Below are 20,932 nucleotides of genomic sequence, written 5' to 3'. Positions count from 1 at the left end.
ACACCAGCAAAGAGATCCAGAGACGTATCCAGGCTGGAAATCATGCCTACTTTTCACCTCGGAAGACATTTCGATCGAGTCGAGTGCGACGACGCACGAAGTTGATGCTGATAAGACCAATAGTCTTCTACGGAATCAGAACAACAACGCTTCTCGCGAAGAACCTTAACGCTCTTGAAGTTTTCGAACAAAAGAATCCTGCATCGTCGCAAGATTTATCCTTTGCCCATTAGACTAGGACATGGTTATATGGGTAAAAAGCGATGGTGTTATTTTTTCGCTCCCATGCACTTTTCGTGTTTCTTATGGGTCCTACAACAACCGAGGCTTCTCCGAAGATACTATGAGCAAAAATTACACTTTCAAGCTTTTTTCCACGCGAAACTATTTTTCATCCTTAAGCAAGTTTGCAATAGCAGCATGCTGTAGCAGTATTGCTAGTAAAATTCAATGGTGAGCCGCTCGTCAAGCATACAATCAGTTTGAGGTGAATAACTTTTTCTACAAGCATCGTAGCGGTTTACGGTCTTCAGAAGAGTTTTTCTCAAGAAAATTTCTTGCAAATATCATCTTTCGATATATTTTTAGAAGCCAACTGGACATCTCTAGAGAATAAGTTTTGAAAAAGTAGATTTTCCCATATGAAATCGTATGGAAACTTCAAAAATCGGGCGCAAAAATATAGTTACACCGATCGATCCGAAAAGTTACACGGTTGTTATAGGACCCATAAGGAACACGAAAAGTGCATGGGAGCTAGAATTCATTTTTTGTCCCACCCTATTGCCCATTCATTTATTCATTCCGAAGATCACGAGTAGACGAAACGAGAGCGGCGAAGGTTCGCTGAATTCCCCCAGCCCCCAGCGAGGCAGGAGTATTAGAAGGTAAAAGTGTGACCCAAACGAGCTTACGGCATCCAAAGGAAACGGCGACGCGACGGCATATACTGCCGAGGGTCATCAGAAGCAGTACCTCGGAAGCAGGGTTAGCAAAAAGCATTAGCAAAAAGCATGGAGCTCCATAGCCGCAAAATTACGGAGTCCACTTTGATAACGGTCGTGGGTTCGAATCTAAGTGGAATCTGGCCATTTTGGTTGCCAAAGGACTTTAACATGGTTTTATTCTCAGGCTCGCCACCACATGCCCTTTCTTCGAGCTCAACTCTACAGAGTCTCTGTTGACCCTCCTCTGTTGTCCTCTGTGGACCCTCCTCCCAACAAAAATAAGTCCCTCTTATAATAAAACTGGTTTTGAGTAACATATCAAAGTTCTGTTCAGCGAATTGTAAGTGGGCGAAATTGGTAGGTTGGAAGAGCTTATAAGTGAGCAGTAAGCTTGAAAAGATAGGGTAAGACTCACACACAGGCATGGATACAGAAAGATAAGCGTCTCACTTTCTACTACCAATAATATGAAGTGCGGAGTACAGAAAATACCTGGGCAATATCACAATAGAACAAAATGTCTCTGATAGTAATGAGTTCACACAGGAAAAAAGTGCATAAATATAAGGCTATAGTGAACCACGTGGCTTCGTAGCAAATCGTAGCAATAGAAGTGATAAATTGTGGAGAGATCGTAGAAGCAAAAGTGAGTTATAGTGGAAAAATAAATATGAAATCGTGCAAGAAAAAACAGATCGCTCAAGAACGAAAAAGATCGTGGAAGAGTAATAAAGATTGTAAAGGAAACAAAAATCATGGAAGTCACAAAGAGATAAATGAAAGAAACAAAGAAGGGAGATCATGAAGAAAGAGATATAGTTAGGAAGGGAATAGAGAGAGAAAATTTCCATATCAGGCTATGGAAAATGGAATACAAAATATCAGATGGCTGTTGAATAAAAAATGAAAATATAGTATACCTTAATAAAAATTTCTAGGCATACATATACCATCGACAGAAGAAAACTGCCTCATTTTCGTATTTCATGGAATTTTCGAACATTATGCAACATATTTAGTCACCCAAACAGAATTAACTTGTAACGTTGCCTATAAAAATAATTTATCGTATAAGACGTCGCGAAATTACAAATTCTTACACGAAAATACCTTTTCAAATTGTTTTCTATTCCCTCGAACTGATAACAAAACTTGCGACGAAAATTAATTTTTGTCTTTTAAAATCAGTTCAGTAAATAATTCCAAAATATAGCATTTGGTACTTACATTCAGCACTGTCCACGTTGCAACCGCCCGCCACCACTGCTGCGAAAGTGTTCCTCAGTATGGCTTCACGCCGCTCGATAAAGTTTGCCGTTTCCACCGGGCTCTCGACGCTGCTTCCCCTCCACTGCCGCAGCAGCCAGTTCGATGCTTGCTGGCCCAGCACATTGTTATCTCCCTCGTAGGTACAACTAGGATCGTGATTGTTTCTCAGCTCTCCGAGATTCGCAGCCTTTAGGTAACCGTGTCCTCCGCAAGCTTCTCTCGACTCCTGGATAGCATCCCGTGCGGTCCACGTTACCAGTGGCTTCGACGAGGACACTAGGGCATGAATTTCCGATACGATTTGAGTCAGCAACTCAAACCCATTAGATTCCGCTTGAGATTTCTGTACAGTTTCTAGATAGATCTCGGTTAGAGCGAAAACCGATACTTTAAGTACGCAGGATGCCGCCAAGTAAGGGAAAATTCGCCATTGCTAAAAGCAAATAAAACGATAATTACAGAGATCTTAACCGCAAACTTAGCGTGACATACGTGCAATTGGTACTCGATAATTGACTGTTCTGGGCCATCCTTTTCCGGTCCAAACTGTTTCCTCAACGCAGCATACCGCACCGCAATGACGGCCGCGTGCGACAGAGTGTTCTGCGATTCTTGCATAATGCCCAACCGACCGGCGGAAAACGACTCCAGCACAGCTCCCAAGATTTTACCGGGCTCGGTAAACGTACTTTCATAGACCCCTCCGGGCGTCACGTCTCCGGTTCGATTCAGCATGTTCTCTCGTGGTATTCGATAATTGTTGAACATAACGAACCCATTGTCAATGCCATTCAGACCAATTTTTTCACCGATGTCACCCACGATAACTCCCGGGTAAGGCTGCAGCGTTTTGGGATCCCGAATGGGCACTAAGAAACCTTGCAGACCGTGGTTCTGTCCGTCGTTCGTGTAAAGAATGGCAAACAGCAGTGCTATCGAAGCAGTTTTACCCAGATTACCGATCCAGCACTTGGCCGCTTCGAAATCCGGCGTGTTTATTACGAACTCTTGCGTTCCAGGATCGTATGTGGCAGTTGTGCGACATCGTTTCGTATTACTACCGTGACTAACTTCAGTAATGGCTAGGCAGGTAATGATCTAAAAACAAGTTACTCTTTAGTGTAAGCCGAATATCTAATTAAACTATGAACTTACCTCCCTGTTCCAGGCAGCATTGTACACCGCAGAATGTCTCTCAGTTCCCATCGCAAGAAGCGAATTTGTGAAAAGACCAACTCCCAGTGCAATCTTAACCGACATGCTTGGACACACGGCATGCAGTGCCTCGTTAATACTCATTAAGTAACGCACACGATACTTATAGTCGGACGAATAGATTTCCGCCGGTGCCAGCTCTAAATCTGCAATTCGATTGACCTGCTTTGCCGCTCGCTCCTTCTGCTGGTCGACTGACAACGTTGCCGTAACCGGAGTGAAGAGTGGTTCCGATTCTAGCCTACGCCATACATTGTACTACAATTGAAAAAGGTAAAATTAGCGCGACGGTTTTCGATAGTAGAGATAACCTCAAACCTTTATCCGAGTTAAGTTTGGATCTTCTAGTACTGTTTTGAGCTCCTTCCAGTTGAACTTTGCGCGGTTTCGATACTCGCAGAGAGGCCCTCGCGGTAGATCCGGTAACACACTGTTTTTGACATCTTTCGTCATCGTACTGCTGAATGATGGTGACCCAAGTTGTGCGGAATATGTACACAGACCTACAAAAGTAAACGTAAATCACTTACTGAAGAGAATAGCACTAGCGCTAGTAACCGCAAACCTAACAGAACTAACTTAATTGATATCGGGTGTGACCTACAAAATTAACATAGACTAGGTTAGAGAAACGCGCGCACACGCATTGACCTTGTGAGATCACATATCGCCTGCTAGCTAATTGAGAGACTTTTGGATAATTTTGACTATAAAGTCGGTCAATAAAAGCGTGCATAATTATAATCTGTATATGGTAGACTCGTCGACTTGTGTTAGTTTTAATTGGCAATTTTTTTGTAAATTATATCTCAATTGCACAGGAACAAACGATGAACGAAAGATTTTTCGTTCGAGTTTGGTATTAAAAGGAACACACCCTACTCGGAACAGTTTATCAAGCAAAAGCTTACAATGATTCATGCTGCCAAATAAGAACTGAGTGACGACTTCAACATAAATTAGAAACCATACGTTAATCATCGTAGAACTTAAATATTTAGTAAGGCACGTACGGCCACTTAATTCATTCGGTATTCAGAACACGCCTCGGCATTTGGAATTTTAATTCATGAATTAAGGAACACACTTGTATGCATATAATTTACCCGCTTTCTCTTGGGGTATCTGCTAAGAAGTAATAACACATGTACAAATAAGTCGTAGGTCGAAGTAAATGCAAACTACTCTTTAAAGTTTAGTAACCCTTAGGTTGTTGAGAACTGATCCAAAATTCCCGGGGGTGGTTCCTTTTCTTGGTGAGTGGACTGTATCCAAAATTCGGAAAGCACGTGAACAATTTCCTTGGTGAGCGGCAATCTAGCTATACTGCCGATGGAAGCAGCGTTGCCTCTTGGGCCTTCCGTCACTAAATAAATGACACTCCACTGTTCGGAAAGCTACCTTAACTATTTATTCTACACGTATTTTATATTAGCAACTACTTTTATTTTCTACACGATTTATTTTCTACTTAACATATCCTGGGTATTTTAATTTACGTTGGATAACTATGTTTCCTGGGGCGATTGGCGAATAGGAATGGCTCCTTCCTCTGCAGTCTAACTGGTTTTGTTCAGCTCTAGAAGCCACCGGCGCCAAAGAAATCCGCTCTTCTCAGGTGGAACATCACGAAAACGGTCCGTAACAACCTCCGGGATGATGATGCACTGATGCTGGTGACACTTATGCAGTTGCTTGTCATCGCACCGCCCTGACGTCCCATGCAGCAATTGTTGTTGAATACCGACAGGGGTGGTTCGCTGTGGTTTGTGATATTTACTACGGTTGTGATATTCGAAGTAGCCAACATCCTCGCCCGCGCTGAAATTGCTGGATTTCTGAAACGAAAAGAGAAAAGCCTTTCGCGCACCAGGTGAACGGGCTACGATGTGCCAACACTATTGGGAGTTGTCCTCTACTGCTGATGATGCCGGCAGTATGCAGATCTTTTCAACGGGTCTTTTCAAAATTCCAGCTGCAGTTTTTAGCGTGACAACCCTGACGACTCCATCGTCTCCAGGATGCACCTCTTGAACTCTACCCAGCTTCCATTTAATTGGTGGTAGGTTTTCCTCCCGTATAACGACTAACTGCCCTTCGGTAATCGGAACTGCAGGACGCCAACGCTTGGTTCTTCCTTGCAGTTGGGCTAAGTACTCCAAGTGTCATCTCTTCCAAAACTCCTGCAGCTTTTTTTGCATGACCTGCCAATGCCTGAGTCGATTCATGGGAATAGTGGAATAATCTGGATCTGAGAGTTGTTGCAGAGATGTTCCAATTAAAAAATGACCTGGTGTCAGCGGCTCAAAATCGTTGGGGTCATCAGACATGGGTGTCAACGGTGATCCCCGAGAACCCGCACTAAATGGTATTTAGCTGATTTAACTACCGCTTCCCATAAGCCACCGAAATGGGGAGCACTCGGTGGGTTGAAGTGCCAATAAATTCCTTCGTTTGCACATTCCTTCATCACGCACTCTTGGTGTCCCTTACTACGTACCAGTTCGAACAACAATTTCAACTGGTTTCGAGCTCCAACGAAATTCGTACCATTGTCCGAGAATATTTCCGAACATCTACCTCTCCTCGCGATGAATCTACGCAATGCCTTCAGAAAACACTCCGTAGAAAGGTCTGTCACAAGCTCCAAGTGCACTGCCTTTGTAAACATACAAACAAACACCGCAACATAGCCCTTCACAGCTGTGCGGCGAGGTCCTGGGCGCACATAAATAGGACCGAAATAGTCCACCCCAGTTTTGGAAAACGGGCGGGCGGCAGTCACTCGCGCTGCCGGCAACTCCCCCATCAACTGTTGGATTGATTTCGGTTTAACTCTGAAACATCGCTAACAATTATGTACAATCTGTCGTGCTACGGTGCGACCACCCAACGGCCAGTATTTTAATCTCACCGTACCAAGCAGTAATTGCGGACCTGCGTGTAGTAACTTATGGTGGTAATGCTCAAGAAGAAGCCTTGTGAATGGATGCCTTGCTGGGAGCACGACGGGGTGCTTAGTTTCCTCGTTACTAAGTGAATTGGCTAGTCGTCCTCCAACTCTAATTAGTTTCTCCTCTGACATTACCGGGTTAAACCAGCGTAACGGTGAGTTCCGTTGTACAACTGAATTGTTCGAGAGTGCCTTCCACTCGTTCACAAATACCTCTCTCTGCACGCAACGAATCAACATCTGCTCTGCCAATTTCAGCTCCGATGCCTTTAAGAAGCCACTCCGTTCATTTCGCTCCACTCCTTTGGAACGATCCAGACGTCTACAAAAGTGTGCAGTACACCTCAAAAGCGCTGTGAACGTCGAAAATTTCCGTACGTACCAAGAGCTAAATGCTTCCTGCTGGCTTGTGCAATGCAGAACCGAACGACGAGCTTCTCGGGTTACATCCTCTGTAATAGACTCGGCTGGCTGCTCTGGCCAGAATTCCCTTTCTGCTTTGAGCCACGCGGGGCCTTCCCACCAAAGAACGTTGTTCTGAATTTGATTCGGGTTAATTCCCCGTGAGGTAAGATCGGCAGGATTCTCTAATCCCGGAACATGCCGCCATATCTTATTTTCGGTAAGCACTTGGATTTTTGCTACCCTATTAGCTACAAAGGTTATCCATGTTGACGGCGCACCCTTGATCCATCTGAGGACGCAGGTGGAATTCGTCCAAAAGGTCATTTCCATGTCCATTTTCAGAGCCTCAACCACTTGTTTCGATAGTTCTGCCGCCATGCGTGCTCCGCATAATTCCAACCTTGGTATGGATTGGCATTGCAGCGGTGCCACCTTAGATTTGGAAGTGAGTAGTGCGACTGAAACATTTCCTCCTGTATCAATGCTTCTGACATACGCACACGCTCCATACGCACGCTCGGACGCGTCTGAAAACACGTGCAGCTCCACAGAGACTGCTTTCGGTCGAATCACACAACGACTTATCACTAGCTCGTTCAACAATAGTAGCTGACCGTGAAAATATCTCCAATCACCTTGAACCTTCACTGGTAGGGGCTGATCCCACCCCAATCGGTTATCCTTTTCATCTTTCAAGCACCACAGCAACTGCATAAACACCTTAGCAGTTGTTATCACCGCTCCAATCAACCAGCGGATCAAAAAGTGTAGCGATGATCGATAGAATTCTGCGTTTCGTTAGTGTTTCGCCCTCAGTTAAATCTGGTACTTTGAAACGGAATTTAAATACGTCCGTGTTTGGATGCCAGATGAGTCCCAACGTTCTTACTGCTGGATCTGAATCCAGTTGGTATCCCTCGGTCCTTACCACTGCTAAATTGTCCTCTGACATGCCTTGCAAGGCTGAGGGACAATTTGACGCCCACTTCCTCAATCGAAAGCCGCCCTTTGCAGCATTTCCTCTAACTGCATTCTTAACATTAATGCTGTTTCCTCATCATCGACCCCAGTCAAAACGTCGTCCATATACACATCTTGATCCACAGCCCTTGCTGCGAGAGGAAAATGTGTTCGCTCATCCATAGCGAGTTGTTTGAGAGTCCTGGTTGCTAGAAACGGTGCGGGCCTGGTTCCGTACGTCACCGTGGTTAGCTCATATGTTTCGGCATTTTTGCTGCTATCTGTTCGCCACAAGATGCTTTGAAGCGGCCTATCCGCTGCGTTAATTTCAATTTGCCTAAAAATTTTCTCGACATCAGAAACTAACATGATTTGCTTCGTTCGACTACGCAAAATAATCGATCGGAGATCCTCCTGTACTACTGGCCCCGTCAGTAATATATCGTTTAGCGACACTCCGGTTGCCGTTTTACAAGACGCGTCAAATACTACCCTGACCTTAGTAGTAGTACTCTCTTCCTTAACCACCGGATGATGTGGTAAATAGCAGCGAGTTTCTTGCTCTAGGGAACGCGTTTCCACCTTACGCATATGTCCCAGTTGTAGGTATTCCTCCATAAACTGATCGTACTGCTGCCGCAGCTCTACGTTCTTCAGTAACCTACGTTCTAATCCTTGCAGTCGCCGAAATGCGATGTCCCTTGACTCGCCAATCTTTGCCAATGCGCCTTCAACCTTGGGTAGGGAAACTGTGTACCGACCATCGGAACCTCGTTTCACAGTTTGAGCAAACTGCTCCTCGCAGCATAACTCTTCCGGAGAATAATTTGTGGGAGGACCAATCTCCTCACAAGACCAAAAACGACTTAATAATTCTTCCAGACCGACCGTCATATTGCAGGAAGTAACCGAATTATGTTGGAAATTATCCACCGCACCGGAAACTACCCATCCAAAGACTGACTCCGTCAGCATCGGTAGATTTTCTCCCAGCCGAACCTCATTTCCGGTGTTAAAAAATGAAAAGAAATGCTGTATGCCTAGCACCAAGTCTACTGCTTTAGATACGAAAAATGCTGGATCCGCTAGTTCGACACCAGTCGGAATTTGCCATCCAGCCAAATTCACATTTGTTATGGGGAGATTGGCCGTCACTTTAGGCAACAGTAGAAATTCCATTCTACGCGTGAAGTCTGTTACTCGAGACTTGATGGTGGTGTTTGCTGTTTGTTTTACCCTTGTACTCAAGTCGCCAATTCCGCATACTGCCACGTCAGACCTTTGACGTTTAAGTTTCATTTTTTGAGCCAATCCTACTGTCATAAAGTTGCATTCGGAGCCGGAATCTAGTAAAGCTCTCGCTGGAAAACGAAAGCCTTGGTCGTCTTCCACCAATACGACCGCTGTAGCCAGCAGCACTGATGATATTTTATGACCAGATACATTTGCAGACACTTGAGTACCCGATGTACTAGCAGCCTGCGATGACACCTCTTTGGTTACACCACTGTCCTTGCTAATCCTTTCCTTAGCAGCATGGTTGCTTTCAGCTCTGAAGCATACCAACGTGTGATGCTTTTCCTTACAGATGCGGCAAACGTATTTTGATGGACAATCCGAAGCCCTGTGCCCCTTTTTAAAGCAATTCCTACAAAGAGAATGCGTCCGAAGTAGTTTATCCCGGGCAGACACCGTAAGCCGCTGAAACGCTGAACATAAATACAACGGATGCGACTCTGTGCACGCCACGCAATTTCCCGTTGTGTTTTGAACAACATTATGACTATGACGTGCTGGAGTAAAACCCTTCCTAAATTCTCGTGAAAACTCTGGCTTGGCTTCCGTAGGCTTCGTGTGTAATGATCCAAGAGCTCGTACCCTCCTTTGTAGAAACTCGGTCAAATCTTTCACTGTGTCATTTTCCTTCGTCGAAGAATATTCTTCCCAGGCACGTCTTGTTGTGTTATCTAATCGTGTGGATAGAATGTCCAACAATAGCAAATCCTTGTAATCTACTGGTTGTATAAGCTGATCCAGTGTCTGAACAACCCGTTCAAAGCCTTCCAACAAGGCCTGCAACTCAGCGGAAGATTCTCTCGTTAACGAAGGTAGCTTGAAAAGTGCTTGCACCTGCCTTCGTTTCAGAAACTTGCTATCATTATATCGTTTTGTAAGCGTATCCCAGGCAATTTGGTAATTTGCCCTTGTAATAGATAGTGGGTCTATCAAAGCTTTTGCCTCACCAGCCAAACATCCCTTTAGGTAGTGGAACTTCTCAACATCGGGTAGATCGGCCTTCCAGTGAATCAACGAAGTGTAAAGATCTCGAAAACTCAACCACTCATCAATATTTCCATCAAACGTTTGAAGTTTGATTTGTGGGAGACGAACGTGCTCAACGGTAGGTTGCTGCGTCGTATCATTGGCGCGAAGAGAAGTATTCATGGCCGGATGTTCCTCCAATTCCTTAACCTTGTCCAAAAGTGCCGATTTTACCGCATAGTACTTGTTGCCAAACTCCGACCGCTGCTGTATATAAGCTTCATCCTCTGCCGTATAGTCTTCGTGAATTTCGATTTCCAAGATGACGTCATTCACCTTCTCCCACAACTCTTCTAGCTTCTCAAGTCGCACCGTCACCTGGCTAGCAGTAGTTTCAACACTGAACGCTTGTGCAAACTCACCGATATCCTTAAACATGGTTAGAAACGACTTCAATTTAGCTTGAAGCGTCTTTAGCGCGGGGGCCTTTTTAGAACCCGTCGATGTCGTCGCCGGCATTGCGACGTTTACGATTTGACAGGGCGATTTGAAAAACGAATAATTGGATGTAATAATCTGTGAAGTCTCGAACTTCGGCTGAACATATACTGTAGAGCTATTCTATATTTACCTGGAGAAACAGGGTTTGTTGCAATCTCTACAAAACAGTTTAACCGGAACAGCAATTTGAATTTAAAGAAGAACAGTGCGATCAATTTCCAATATCACATCTGCCTTCTTGCGTGCCAACCTTTCTTAACGCCTAAATTGCGATTAAGCTCTATCAGTCTCTCACTCCAATTGCGCGACGATCATTCACATTCAAACAGTGTCGAAAGAGAATTTATTTTGTAGTAAAATTCAAACTGTCCGACCTCGGCCGGACATATACCAGCTTAACTGACCTTAGAAAGCAGTAGCTGCAACCTATTTTCCAAAATAGTGCCACGAATCTATCAGTGATCGCATCCCATTAACAATGCAAGATCACTCAGACGGCCAGTGAGAACGACAAACTCCAATAGATTGATCCAATCAACCCCACCGTGCCGATAAAAAGTGTGGTTGTAGTGAGCAAATACTAGCCTCGACTGGACATATACAATTGGTGTAATAAAAAAACTGACCTGAGAGAAAACAGCAGTCGATGCGATACCAATCAATCTCTCCGTGTGCGCTGGGTGCTGCTGCTTGCCTTTGTGTAGGGCAGCTGATCGATGCAATAACAACAGTAGATTAACAGCGTCGAATTAAAACAGCAGTGTCGCCGTCGCAGATGTATGCCGGTTCGCAGGTTAGTTTCAGTTGGATATCAGAATAATTAGCTGATTTTTGACCCGTTGTGTCCTTTCAGTTTATGGTGATTAAACTGCACGTCTGGATTGACTCTGCGCGCGTGGATTATTAACCACCACGGTGCCGTCGGCTCTCGTCGTAAGATTGGTTGCAGAAAACGTATAGAAAATAAAGGGAAATGCTGTTGTAGACTCCGTAAAAGGCCTAGCAACGGTAGGACATATAATTCTGTATTTAATTTACCTGGACAAACCAGGACAACCAGCCCGTTCCGGGTAGGTTTCCTGTCGGCGCTGCTCCTTAGAGTGAACTGATGTGTGAATAAATCGTAGCAGTACTGTGCTACTTCACGTTGCCGGTTGTATGATTGCGTTAGTTGACGATTGTGTAATCCGAACTCCTCTAAAGTAGATCGCCCAAAAAAGACGCTCCTTTGCTCCTATGCGATCACGATGGCGGGTAATTGTTCACCTTTATACCTCCAATTATGCGAAAATAACGATGGCGCCCTTGCGCGGTATTTTAATCGCTTTAATTCCTCCGGAATCCTCCCTAGAATCCGGTTCGAAGGACCAAAATGTTGAGAACTGATCCAAAATTCCCGGGGGTGGTTCCTTTTCTTGGTGAGTGGACTGTATCCAAAATTCGGAAAGCACGTGAACAATTTCCTTGGTGAGCGGCAATCTAGCTATACTGCCGATGGAAGCAGCGTTGCCTCTTGGGCCTTCCGTCACTAAATAAATGACACTCCACTGTTCGGAAAGCTACCTTAACTATTTATTCTACACGTATTTTATATTAGCAACTACTTTTATTTTCTACACGATTTATTTTCTACTTAACATATCCTGGGTATTTTAATTTACGTTGGATAACTATGTTTCCTGGGGCGATTGGCGAATAAGAATGGCTCCTTCCTCTGCAGTCTAACTGGTTTTGTTCAGCTCTAGAAGCCACCGGCGCCAAAGAAATCCGCTCTTCTCAGGTGGAACATCACGAAAACGGTCCGTAACAACCTCCGGGATGATGATGCACTGATGCTGGTGACACTTATGCAGTTGCTTGTCATCGCACCGCCCTGACGTCCCATGCAGCAATTGTTGTTGAATACCGACAGGGGTGGTTCGCTGTGGTTTGTGATATTTACTACGGTTGTGATATTCGAAGTAGCCAACATAGGTTAACAACAATTTGACAAAATTGTTTGGACAAAAGTCTTTTTGTGATAGAAAGAGAAACATCAAGAAAGATATCGATTGCTGCATGGGCTGAAACGTTATTGGTCTGACATAGAGATGGTGTTGCAAATTGTAATTGCAGAATGAATTAACAACAAATAACAAAAGAGTGCTTTTTCATCGAGACAAGGCTTTCACACATGCTGCAAGTGGGCATGAAGTAGGCCGCTATGTTGCTAATTATTTTATTACCAAACGTTAGAATGGTTACAAAGACCTCAAAATTCGATGAATAAGTTTCGATATATATTATTATATATTATTATATATATTTGTACTTTTAAGCATAAATCATAATCTACCAAATTGAAATATGGTTACAGAGCCGTTCATGAAATCATCTGACGAAATTAATTAGATGCGCAACAAAGATAAGATTTAGGAGCTATTATCGATAAAGAAGGTGCCCGACTTTTCGAAGGCATTTGATATTTTAACATTTGAAAATTTTCAACATTTGATTTTTTTTTGTGGTGGTTGTTACTCAATGTATCGATGGCTTTTTTTTTGTATGCCTGAAGGGCGTTGGGCAGAAGTGCCACTGCGACAGATATGATTGTCTATTGTGGTTGGCCCCGATTGCTTTACACAGATTACAGAATGCTCGAACTCATTGAAGGAGTTGAGCTAGTTGTTTGTAAGTCTGTGCCCCAATTCGGGACAATATGGTTGATGAAACTAGTGACCGTTTTGAGATTGGTGCTCCATCCCTGGTATGGAGTTGAGAGCTAACTTCCGAAGAAGTTGAACCTCGATAAAGCAAAAGCAGAGCAAATGCACTGAGTTTTCAGGTTCAGCGTTGCAGAAGCGGCAATTGTCGGTTGGAACTTTGTCGATTTTCTATCTATGTAAGAGAGCGGGACAAGGTCCAGTGAGGAGTCTCGTAATGATGTGTAGTTCACTACGAGTTAAACTAGGTAGCTTTTTGGTAATCGCAAGATCGGGGTAGATAAACATTTTAACTTGTCTACAACCCTGTGCACGTTGCCAATGAGATGCTATTTCTGGCTTTTCCCATGTACTTAGTTCGCCTTTAACGGCGGATATAGAGATACACAGAAACGGTCCCGGTCCAATGAATTACTGAGCAGATCCTTGTCTTGCTGTCGGCAACTTCATTTCCCTCGATTCCGCAATGTCCGGGTACCCAAAGTAGCATAACTTTGTTGAGGCGGGAAAATTTCCTGAGTGTTGCAATGCATTCCCAGATTAGTCTAGAAACACATCTGGCAGACTTTAATGCCAGCATTACGGTCTGACTGTCTGAAAAGATTCCGATTTTCTCATGTCTATAGTTACGCTTCAGACATATCGTAGCACTGATTTATTGCGTATGCCTCTGCTTGAAAGACGGTTTGCCAGAGATAGTGGACTTTATACCTGATCCGTAGATCCCTGATACAGTCCTGACCTGTTTTTTGAGCCATCCGTGTAGAATCGAATGGAACACGGGTATCCACACCGAACGATCTGTGTCAATCACCCTACATGGAACGTCCATGTTGGGTTTTGCTTCCATCCAGTCTGAGACTACTGTTACTGAAGGTGTTAGCTTGAACTTTTTCAGGATGCCCGTTAGGTCACCTTCGAGCATCGTTGTGTTTCTTCGTAGCCTCAGTGCACCAAGCTCTGCCTCCTTCTTTACATGCAGATGTACAGGCAGTAAGCAGAGAATGGCTTCCATTGCTGTAGTCGGCGTTGTGCGCAGGGCACTGCTAACTGAAACACAGGCCGTTAGTTGTACTTTGTTAAGTTTTGCCTGAGCTGTCGTTTCATTTACCTCAGGCCACCATAGTAGGGCTACGTAGTTTTTTTTTTGTTTTTATAGGGGGGGGGGGAGTTTGTAATGATTTACTTATGTACTAAAATATCCATTCAGAATTAGTAATGTGTGTTCTGCCGCAGGTTGTACGTGGCCGAGAAATGGCGATGTAAGACCAGAGTGCTAATTGTGGTTTAACCCCCCGGCAGTGATGGCATGAACTCGTGCAAAGTTGAACTGAGTAACACTTTTCCAAATTTGAATCCAACTTGAATCTGCTTCCTCTCGATAGTTTGAGTTTTTTTTGCACCGCACACTCTGATCGATTGAGTTTAAATGCGTGCAATGCATGCAGTGCACGATATATCCAACGATGCAGGCGATGATGTGACGCGATGAGTTTTGTTTTTAGATAGAATTTATGCTTTCAAAGGACAATGCAACAAACTATTGCAGCAGACGCGGCGCGAATTTCATCGCAATTCGATTTTTATGCAATTGTTGTTATGCAGGATTCAAACTCCAATCTAACTCAAGTGTAATGCACTGTTAGTAGGGTTTACGTGCAAACCGAAAATAAATGTGCAAGCAAGTTTTAAAACTCACTTGGATACGAGTGCAAAGTCACACTGCCTACTCTGCCCCCCGGTCTTGCCGAACAGTGTACTGCAAACCCAGATCGTCAAAATTGCCTTCATATTTGGTCTCATTGCTGAAACTCAGTCCTACCCCATTTCAATAGTGGAAAAGAGTAATGAAATGCAACCTTTCGCTCGGTAAAGGGTATAATGACTTTTTTAAGCGGGGTTAATGCTTAGCGATACCTTAGTGAGAAGAGCGTCTACCACCAGTGATCAGCAGTGGAGAGAGAACGCCTCCCTCAGGACACCCTCTTACTGCCTCAACTGTGACAGACGTATCTCCCTCAAGGCTCCGTTTTTGGTCGTTTTTGGTCCTTTTAGCTGCCATATCAACGATCTGAAGCACTGTTCTATACATATTTACGCCGAAAACGTACGAGACGTACGCCGGCCACCATGTGTGCGCGTTTGTCAGGATGATGAATCCAGTCAAGAGTAAAGCACTGTTAGTCACAAGCCGACATCACAGAACCTCTATTTTGCCAACACCTGAAGTGATGATGAATGGACAAACCATCGAATGGTCTAAAAGTGCCAGCAACTAAGGATTTATTTCCCAAAGTAAACTGCAGTGGGAAGGTCAGAATGCTGTACTGTGGGAAGGTCTCAGAATGCTGTACTGCTGTACCGCCTCCGCACCACCACTACAACTTTGTTGAAGTCATTGATTCTACTGCTTACTTGTTTGGCGGTGTTCCCCCTTGTTCAGCCTAGCGCAAGCTCCCTCGATCGGTCACGTATTACATTCAACTGTTGAGTAAGATATGTCTACGGACTAAGTCACTACGATCACGTGAGCCACAGGAGGAATGAGAGGAGAAGATTAGCCGGCTGAAAAATAATACAGCTGCTAGAGTGGACCAACATTCCAGTATTCCTGTTTAAATACGATGGAGAAACACTGGCTAGAGCCGTGCACTGGGTTATTTCAAGAATTGGGAGGAAAAACGAGTACCGGAGAAGTCCAATCTACTCCGCTGAACGCCACCTACAAGGTACTTGCTTCAGCAGCCTAGAGCCGTAGTGGCTCGTGCCGTATCAAGATTTTTCCTCCATTCTACTCGGTCCTGGGCTACTCGTCGCCAATTTCCTAGACGTCTCGATACTCGTAGATCCGCTTCAATCTGGTCAAGCCATCTAGCATGTTGGGCCCCGCTATTCCTGGTGCCGGTGGGGTCCTTGAGGACTGTCTCCGGCATCCTCGCGACATGCCCGGCCCATCGTAGCCTCCCAATCTTCGTCAGGTGCACAATAGGAATCTCTCCAAGTAGTGCCTGCAGCTCGCGGTTCATACGCCTACGCCACTCTGCCGCCTTTGGTTTGTTCTTCACCAAATATTGTACGCAACTCTTTCCGTTCAAATAGGCCAGTGCGCGTACGTCCTCCGTGAGCAGCATCACGATTACGAGTTCATAGAGAACTACGGGTCTAATTGGGGTTTTGTACATCGCCAGTTTCGCGCGGCGGCGTATGCTCCTGGATCGAAGCGTCCTGCGAAGTCAAAGTAGGCTCGATTTCTAGCTTGAATACGTCGCTTTGGAGCGACGTAGCGCCCCATAAATGTGTCTTTTACTATGTAAGTGATATTTTTCTTCCCAACCGATTTACACACATCAGCTACAGTGAAACTAATTGATTTTATATTTATTTTTGAACATTCAGACAACACGTAGACTGACCCATAATTTTAGAGGGGCTGTACTTGGTCTTCGACGCATTTATTTCTAGTCCAACTCTTCTAACTTCCACTTTTGGTCTGCCGTAGATTGCTTCCGCCGTCGCTGAGTTTTTCGTAATAATGTCCAGGTCGTCTGCGAGGCCTTTGCTGAAAATCATTCCTCTCGGTTTCGATGCCCGCTCGTCGGATTACACCCTCAAGGGCAATGTTGAACAATGTGCAGGATCATCCATCTCCTTGTCTCAACCCTCTGCGCGCTTCGAAGGGATTCGAGAGTGTCCCCGACACGCACACGTAACACATCACTCGGTCTAAGGGTAGCTTTGATAAGTCGTGTCAGTTTACCCGGAAAACCATAGACGTGCATTATTTGTCATAGCTGGTCTTGATCGACTGTATCATACGCTGCCTTGAAGTCCACGAACACATGATGGGTCGGCACGCCGAAAAGTGAAAATTTGACCCGTAGTAGCGCCTGCTTGGTGAAGCCCGCTTGGTACTGCCCTACGAATTCTTTCGCTAAAAGAGATAGACAGCGGAGTAGAATCTGGGAGAGAACTTTGTAGGCAGCGTTGATCAGCGTTATGCCGCGATAGTTGTTGCACTGTAGCCGATCGCCCTTGTTATAGATGGGGCATACAACTCCTTCCATCCATTCCTTCGGTAGTCTCTCTTCCTCCCGAATCCTAGAGATTACCAAGTGGAGCGCTGTTGCTAGTGCCTTTTTTCCATGTTTATAGAGCTCTGTCGGTAGCCTGTTCTTGACGACGGCTCTGTTGTTCTTGAGTGAGATACCCGTTTGATCACCGCCTACAAGGCACACCACCGCGGATCAGATATTCCCGGTTCGACAGGTTATTGCAGAAATGCCGTGCCTATTCATTATTTTGAGAGCTACAAATTGCATAAAAGTCTTATAAAATTCACTGGATCACAAAAGTGTCCACGGATCACGGACTGCAGGAGCTGCTTGGGGAGCCATTTATCGTCGAAAGCAGCTGAGATTGGCAGGTTGCGGTGGGCTGGGCATGTCGAAAGGATGTCGGACTATATCCCGGTAACGATGGTTCTTGAAATCAATCTCTGAAGGACGAGACGAAGAGATGCACTGCGGACAAGGTGCAACGATCAGATGGAAGACGACCTACGGACCCTACGCAGACTGTAGAGTAGGAATGGAGACGACTCTTACGTACAGCAATGGCCACACTACGACTTGCGACTGTTTGGTATGGTAACCTTACCTTGCTGGACAATAAACAAACAAACACAGTTATAATTTTATTGTAGCGTCATATACTTTAATTTGTGTGAAAATGTTTGATTTTGTGACAAATAATCGTCACTTTTCTTATTTTATTTAAAAAAACGGCGACTGAAGCGCATCAAGAGTTAAAATTTTTTTATTGAAATGCTGCCTCAAAAGAAACAATGTGCTGAGGTTGGTTCCAAAAAAAGGGGATGATTTTGATGTTGCAAACTGTCTGCGTCAAGAGAGGCCAAAAACCTTCGAAGTCGCTGAATTGGAAATAGGGGATGATTTTGATGTTGTAAACTGTCTGCGCCAAGAAAGGCCAAAAACCTTCGAATTCGCTGAATTGGAAGAATCGCTCAATGGGGATCCATGCCAAATGCAGGAACAGTTTGCATCGGTATTACGAACTACCCGCCAAGCCATTTCCTTTTTTTTCTTTATCGCATCGTGACGGATGATGAAAAATGAATTCTTTACAGTAACCCAACAAAACGAAAGTCGACAATGCTTCTACGTCGTCGGCTCGGCCGAATACATACTCCCTACGAAAGTTGTGCTGTGTACATGATGAGATTAACGAGCATGACTCTCAACACTGTTAGTAATTTGTAATTTTAATTGCTAGGATTTGTTTGCTTTCGCAATTAGGACTTATCATTCGTAGGGATTTAAACCTACTTGTCAGAAAAGGGGAAGTAAACTTACAACTAACTTAATCGCTAACTTATTGGCTATAAAGAGAGCTTAACGAAGCAATTGAGGATTGCAACGATTTTTGTCGAAAATTGTTAATAATTTTATTTGACATAGCTTCTAATGGTTCAACACCAGTAAGTCTATGTAATTCGGGTGTACCAAACCAAGGAGGACGCTTCAAAATCATTTTCAGAATTTTATTCTGAATCCTTTGGAGCGTTTTCTTCCTTGTTGAACAGCAACTTGACCAGATCGGTACAGCATAGAGCATTGATGGTCTAAAAATTTGTTTGTAAATCAAAAGTTTGTTCTTTAAACAAAGTTTAGGATTCCTGTTGATGAGAGGATATAAACATCTCGTATATTTGATGCACTTGGCTTGTACACTCTCAATGTGCTCTTTGAAAATAAGTTTTTTATCGTAAATTAGTCCCAAGTACTTAACTTTGTCAGACCAACTTAAAATAACCCCATTCATCTTGACAACGTGATTATTGTTTGGCTTGAGGAAAGATGTCCTAGTCTTATAGGGAAAAATTATCATTTGAGTTTTAGAAGCATTGGGAGAGATTTTCCACTTTTGCAAGTAGGAAGAAAAAATATCTAAACTATTCTGCAATCGACTGCATATGACACGAAAGCTTTTTCCTTTTACGGAAATGCTTGTGTTATCGCAGAACAATGACTTTGTGCATCCTGGAGGCAAATCAGGAAGATCTGAAGTGAATATGCTGTACAGGACTGGGCCCAAGACAGAACCTTGAGGCACACCTGCTCTGACAGGAAATCTATCAGATTTTGAATTCTGATAGACAACCTGCAGAGTTCGACCAGTAAGATAATTTTTCAAAATTTTGATTAGGAAAATTGGAAAATTAAATGTTTGCAATTTCGCAATCAAACCTTTATGCCAAACACTGTCGAATGCTTTTTCTATGCCTAAAAGAGCAGCTCCGGTGGAATAACCTTCAGATTTGTTAGCTCGTATCATATTAGTAACTCTGAGCAATTGATGAGTAGTGGAATTCCCATGGCGAAATCCAAACTGTTCATCTGCAAAAATTGAATTTTTGTTGATGTGTGACATCATTCTGTTACGAATAATTCTCTCAAACAGTTTACTTATTGAAGAAAGCAAACTGATTGGTCGATAACTTGAAACTTTAGCTGGATTCTTATCCGGTTTTAAAATTGGAGTATTTTTTGCATTTTTCCATAATTTGGGGAAATATGCAATTTTTAAAGATTCCATCGTCACCATGTGCTTTCATATTTTTGAAATTTTTGATGATTGATTTCATCTCATTCAAGTTAGTTTCAATTATTTCTGCAGTTAAAAAATTCTGGGAAGAAATTAAATCAAATAGACGTGTGATCACTGGGTATCCGAGTTTTGTTTGAATAACAGTCACAATACGAGCAGAGGCACAAAAATGTGATTCTGCTGCATGACAATAGTCGGCCTCATGCTGCCTAAATCGCTAAAACCCTCATAGAAGCACTCAAATTGGAAGTTCTACCTCACCCGCAATATTCCCCAGATATTCTTCCGTTCGATAGCACATAGTCTGGCTGATCAGCAGTAATGCTCATATGAAGTAAACGAAAAATGGTTCGATTCGTGGATCAAAACATGAACACTTCTATTGTAACTGTATTCGAGCTTTACCAGAAAGATGAGACAAAATTATAAATAAGAATTGAATAGATTTACAAACTCTTTTATCAAGAAAAATAAATCAAATCCTACTCATTGAGAACGAGTAAATTTTAGAGTTCACTCTAGTATTTTAAAATCTAATGCAAAAACTGGTTTCACGTGGCCCTTCGCCAAACCGACAACTCCTGCACCGTGGAATAGAGTGAAATTGATTACCTGAAAATTTGTGATGAAAAATACTAATCAAAAGATACTGATCTTACAACACTAGGCAATGTTTACGTGTCCTAAAAAGCAACTTTTGAAAGATTCACATACCTTTCAATGTTAACCCTTGCATGCCCGGTGCAATTCTACATATTTTCGAAAAATACTTCTAACTCAGTCAAAACTCAATCACATTTGATCAAACAAATTTCCAAATAACGAAAAAAAAGTATTGAATTTACTTAAAGTAATCTTAATTAAGGGTTGATTACGTTAAATTTGGAGAAGTGGGTAAAATTTGATAAAAGCTCAAAAATATAGTTTTTGACAATGATTATTCCATATCATCAAAGTAATACTAATAAATTCGCATAAAACACAAAGATTTTAATCTCAGAGGTAGTTTTTGAGCTTTTGCAACAAACCGAATTGAAATCGATCTAACGATGATCAAATGAGAGCAAATTTACATTAACTAAATTTATAGA

The 20,932-nt window shown here is 43.3% G+C and overlaps 3 protein-coding genes across 9 annotated transcripts in view; all 3 read right to left on the bottom strand.

Annotated features, from left to right (window-relative positions):
* The window catches only part of LOC129726880 (peroxisomal acyl-coenzyme A oxidase 3), a 47,702-nt gene that overhangs the window by 9,388 nt on the left and 17,382 nt on the right, over positions 1-20,932 (bottom strand). For 5 of the 7 annotated variants that reach the window (XM_055684074.1, XM_055684075.1, XM_055684071.1 and 2 more), the window contains exons 2-5: positions 3,750-3,934; positions 3,372-3,689; positions 2,709-3,314; positions 2,175-2,649 (exon numbers count right to left, since the gene is read on the bottom strand). In XM_055684074.1, the coding sequence (XP_055540049.1) occupies positions 2,175-2,649; positions 2,709-3,314; positions 3,372-3,689; positions 3,750-3,884 (1,534 nt within the window). In that variant the 5' untranslated portion in view covers positions 3,885-3,934. Of the gene's footprint in view, positions 1-2,174; positions 2,650-2,708; positions 3,315-3,371; positions 3,690-3,749; positions 3,935-4,930; positions 5,070-11,138; positions 11,418-20,932 lie in introns of those variants that run through there. The other 2 variants (XM_055684076.1, XM_055684077.1) reach the window with 2 other exon arrangements.
* Positions 4,991-7,167, bottom strand: LOC129728328 (uncharacterized). The gene is made up of 2 exons (XM_055686765.1): positions 6,346-7,167; positions 4,991-5,269 (listed from the first exon to the last, which is right to left on the bottom strand). Exons 1-2 carry the CDS (start codon positions 7,165-7,167, stop codon positions 4,991-4,993), a joined length of 1,101 nt encoding a protein of 366 aa, XP_055542740.1.
* LOC129728327 (uncharacterized) lies at positions 7,780-10,530 on the bottom strand. The gene has a single exon (XM_055686764.1). The coding sequence runs from the start codon at positions 10,528-10,530 to the stop codon at positions 7,780-7,782; it is 2,751 nt and encodes a 916-aa protein (XP_055542739.1).

This window comes from Wyeomyia smithii, chromosome 3, assembly GCF_029784165.1.
Source record: "Wyeomyia smithii strain HCP4-BCI-WySm-NY-G18 chromosome 3, ASM2978416v1, whole genome shotgun sequence".
Classification (NCBI taxonomy): Eukaryota; Metazoa; Arthropoda; class Insecta; order Diptera; family Culicidae; genus Wyeomyia; species Wyeomyia smithii.
Note: the sequence above shows the minus strand (reverse complement) of the source record. Positions and strands in the feature narration are given on the sequence as shown.

Excerpts from the sequence above, each read along its gene's own strand:
- LOC129728328 (XM_055686765.1), bottom strand. The coding sequence starts at position 7,167 with ATGGCGGCAGAACTATCGAAACAAGTGGTTGAGGCTCTGAAAATGGAC. Across the intron at positions 5,270-6,345 it reads CGCAATTACTGCTTGGTACG|AAATCCAGCAATTTCAGCGC; the intron begins GTGAGATTAAAA and ends TTTTCGTTTCAG.
- LOC129728327 (XM_055686764.1), bottom strand. The coding sequence starts at position 10,530 with ATGCCGGCGACGACATCGACGGGTTCTAAAAAGGCCCCCGCGCTAAAG.